At 30.0% G+C, this 4210-nt stretch overlaps 1 protein-coding gene across 1 annotated transcript; it reads left to right on the forward strand.

Annotated features, from left to right (window-relative positions):
* Window positions 1-692: 692 nt before the first annotated feature.
* Window positions 693-1774, forward strand: LOC105139804 (auxin-induced protein X15). The gene has a single exon (XM_011046410.1). It carries the CDS (start codon window positions 1174-1176, stop codon window positions 1522-1524), a length of 351 nt encoding a protein of 116 aa, XP_011044712.1. The 5' UTR covers window positions 693-1173; the 3' UTR covers window positions 1525-1774.
* Window positions 1775-4210: the final 2436 nt, after the last annotated feature.

Consider the following 4210-nt stretch of genomic DNA (forward strand, 5'->3'; position numbering starts at 1 on the left):
AAATATATAAATAAAATTCAATTTTCTTATAGAAGAAGAAGAAATTTTTCTTTAGAGATAGGTCATATCATCTCCAATTTAAAAATAAAAACCTCTATAAAAATCATTTTATTTATAAAAAAAATCGCAATTTCCTTTTCTAATTCAAAATAAATATTTTTATATTGTGTTTGGTTATTATTCTAAGATGGAAATAATTAACATGTACAGAAGAGATAAAAAATATATTTAATAAAAGAGATAAAAATATAAATTAAATTTGTTTTTATATTAATTTTAAAATAAAATTATATAATTTTAAAACATGAAATACAATGAGGTGTGTTTTATCTCTTCAGTATCTCTATTTTTTTATATCAAAATAATAATTAAATACTATTTAAACATCAGCTAGTTTTATGTTTTGACTGGAAATGGGATTGAATCATATTTAAAAAAAATTAATTTTTTTTTAACTTCAGATTAATTTTTTATTGCTTTGAAGCAATCATATGAAACATAGTTCTTACACCAGCAAAGTCATGCCAACACATATATATTTTTTCACCCTCTATCGCCCGACAAATTATGGTTACCAATTTATTTCTTAAGACTCAATGGACCTTTTCCTTGTTCAAAAAGTCAAATATTTCAACCAAATTACCTGTAAATATATAGCGTGTTTCGATCCCAGCTGTAAAATCATTTTTATATATCATTTCCTTCTCTTTTCCTAGACAGCAAATCATTGGAAAAAAAGAAGAAGAAAAAAGACCTTCCCAAGATGCGAACTCTTTGCAACTCTAGCTGTTTCTGTCTCATGAATGACCTTTTTGTGTGTATGGTGTAAGCAAATCTTAGGCAGAACCATCCACTCCTATATATATTTTTATATATATAAACCAATCTTCACAGCACAATGACCTCTCAATCTTTCTTTCTTTCTTGTGCTTATGTTGTTCTTCTTTGATTCTCATATATCATGAGCAACATACCAAGATCTCTTACAGACTCTTCTTTTACCCTTTTCAAGCTTGCCATTTCTGCCTCTGACCCTTGGCCTTTCTCTCTCGTTTTCTTGTAGCCAATATCCAAGAATTTAGTGCAAAAACAAGAAAAGAAAGCGAGCTTGGGCTTTTGAGTTTCTTTTGTTGTTTCTTTGATTTTCTCTTTGATTTTCTGGGTTGTGGGAAAATGGGGAGTGGGGATAAACTCCATTTGAATTTCCATATTCACTTGCCAAACCACCACCACCACCACCACGGGAAGAAAGAGTTGCAAGAGATCCCGAAAGGGTGTCTTGCTGTCATGGTAGGTCAAGGCGAGGAGCAACAAAGGTTTGTGATTCCTGTGATTTATATAAACCATCCACTCTTCATGGACCTGTTGAAAGAAGCTGAGGAAGAGTTTGGATTTGATCAGCGAGGCCCCATCACTATTCCTTGTCATGTTGAGGAGTTTCGCAATGTTCAAGGCATGATCGAAGAGGAGAATTCCCAATATCACCACCACCACCACTACCATGTTTGGTGCTTTAGGGTTTGATTTATTTATGGAATCGTGTAAAAATTGTAATTCGTTTCTTTTCTTTATTTTCCTTTGTCTGCTAGCTGGATTAGTTATAATCAGCCAGTCCAATATTGTAAATTTTGATGATCGAGGACAAAATGAATGAAAAAAAATAGTGTTTTTTGCTTAGAGAAAATTAGTTAAAAAATAAATGTAATGTTTTTTTGATATTTATGTATCGGAAATATATAATTGTACGTATTTTTAGTTTGCTTATTTAATTTCATATTTTCTGGTTAATGGGAACACAGGAAATTAAGAGTTGACTACTGAACAGGTAGTGAGAGAGGGGAAGAGGAGAGGCAACCGTACAAGACACGGCTAGAGCTTGGAAGGGGGCAGAGGGTTTGCTTAGAGCCATTGAACTTGATTCCCTGTGATTTCACAAACCCTTTTGTTTCTTTCACCTTTTGTTTTTATTTTATTTTCATTTTGTGATTCATATTAATTGGAATATATTCCATTCATGTCGTTCACGCCTGTAGAGATAAGCATCAAGTTCCTTCAGCAAAGCCAGGTTTTGTTTAGTTCTTCAGTTAAAATTTTATATGAAATTATAAAGAAAAAGAATTACAGACTTTGCTTCTTAATTAGAGCCGAGTCAAAGGCTCTCTGAAATATCTTGTGAAAATCCAAAATCATTTAAAAAGTTAATTACATGGAAAAAACCCCATACAGTATCTCTCTTCAGTCTTCATCATGAACAGTGTGTTTCAACACTCAGCCAAAGGTTGCTTGGTGACTGTTGATGACTTCATGGGTGCGTGTTTGGCAGAGCACCACCACCACCCTAACCTTGGCCCTCCACTTTGGAGCTGCGTTTGAGATTGCAATAATAATATCAGTTTAAAGTGCATTTGCTTTAAAATATATTAAAATAAAATTTTTAACAGTAATATATTAAAATGATCTAAAATTAAAAAAAAAAAACACATAACATTTTATTAAACATGATTTGCATCGTTTTTCTAAATATTACCTAAATTATAGAGCATGCATAAGGGTGGTTTGCATCATGCTTACTTATAGCTCCCTAGCTAAGCCATCAATTCTCGACAAGGTATTGAATTCAAAAATAGTTTTTTTAATTTAATTTAATAAATAAATTGACTCCATATACAGTCTTCATCATGAACAGTGTGTTTCAAACACTCAGCCAAAGGTTGCTTTGTGACTGTTCATGACTTCATGGGTGCATGTTTGGCAGAGCACCACCACCAACCTTTCCTTGGCCCTCCACTTTGAAGATGCGTTTGAGATTGCAATAATAATATCAGTTTAAAGCATTTTTTCTTCAAAATATATTAAAATAAAAATTTTAATAGTAATATATTAAAATGATCTAAAATTAAAAAAAAAACCATGAAGTTTCATTAAACATGATTTGCATTGTTTTTCTAAATATTATCTAAATTATAAAGCATGCATAAGGGCGGTTTGCATCATGCTTACTTGTAGCTCCCGTCAATTCTCGACAAGATATTGAATTCAGAAATAGTTTTTTAATTTAATTTAATAAATAAATTGAATCCATATATTTTAAAAAATAAAATTTAATTCATTGTATTTTCTATAATACTCCATCACCTTCATTTTATTCCTTCTAATGTCTTAAAAAAATTGGGAAATGGGTATTTTAGAGGGGTTAGTTCCAATGTTAATTTATTCTCTTTAGTGTAGTAAACTAGAGATGTTTAAAAGATTTAATCCTATTTAAAATTCAATTTAAAACATTTAAAATAATTTTAAATCAATATGAGATTTTATTAAAAAATATTATTTGAATTTAATTAAGAAGGGTTCAATCATAATCACAGTGCCCCCCAAATTATGGGAAGAAATCACAATCCCAAAATAGTGTGGGAAACGTGACTCCCATTCTTGAAAAGCTCGGACGGGAGACTTTTCCGAGCAAGTTGGCCAGATAAAAGTCATCAAGTGCATGTGACAGAAAAGCTTAATGGAAGCAATTTGGTGCCGTGGAAACCGAGTGTCGGAGAGGGCCGGAAGTTTGCTTTGCATCAATGGAATTGCATCTTTCTTTCCTTTTCAACTTCTCTCCTCTGTTTTTTGCACTGTTCAAGCTAACATCTTGTATCTTGCCGGCACCATTAGGCACTGTTCATCATTTTCCTCTTCAGGTGGATGATATCAACGAAAGGTTAGCTGGCAGATTTACGAAGTCTCGACATTCAATTTAACTTTTCTGTACTCTTGTAATTACTTCCCATTGTTACTTCCCTGTTGGGTTATGTGTTTTTTATTATATAATCATGTCAAGTTTCGAATTTATTTTTAGAAATTTTTTTAAATTAAATTAAATTTTTTTAATTAAATAGTGTTTTCTTGTAAAAAAACCATTTCAAAAATTAATTTAAATTATTAGATGAAGTTTTAATATATAATTTTATATTATTCTCCAATACACACTCTGAACTTGAAATTTATAGAATTTTATATTATTTTATATTTAATTTTTATAAAAAAATAAATATAATAAAATTTAAAATTATGACCGTTTGATCATTAAAGTTTTAATACCATATTAAAAAAATATCTCAATACAAAAACTTAAACTATTAGGTGAGATTTTAAAATATAATTTTATATTATTTTTTAATATTTTCTATTAATAAAACTTTTTAATAATAAATATATATAA

Source organism: Populus euphratica, unplaced genomic scaffold (assembly GCF_000495115.2).
Source record: "Populus euphratica unplaced genomic scaffold, PopEup_1.0 scaffold97.1, whole genome shotgun sequence".
Classification (NCBI taxonomy): Eukaryota; Viridiplantae; Streptophyta; class Magnoliopsida; order Malpighiales; family Salicaceae; genus Populus; species Populus euphratica.

Coding starts and splice junctions, on each gene's coding strand:
- LOC105139804 (XM_011046410.1), top strand. CDS start 1,174: ATGGGGAGTGGGGATAAACTCCATTTGAATTTCCATATTCACTTGCCA.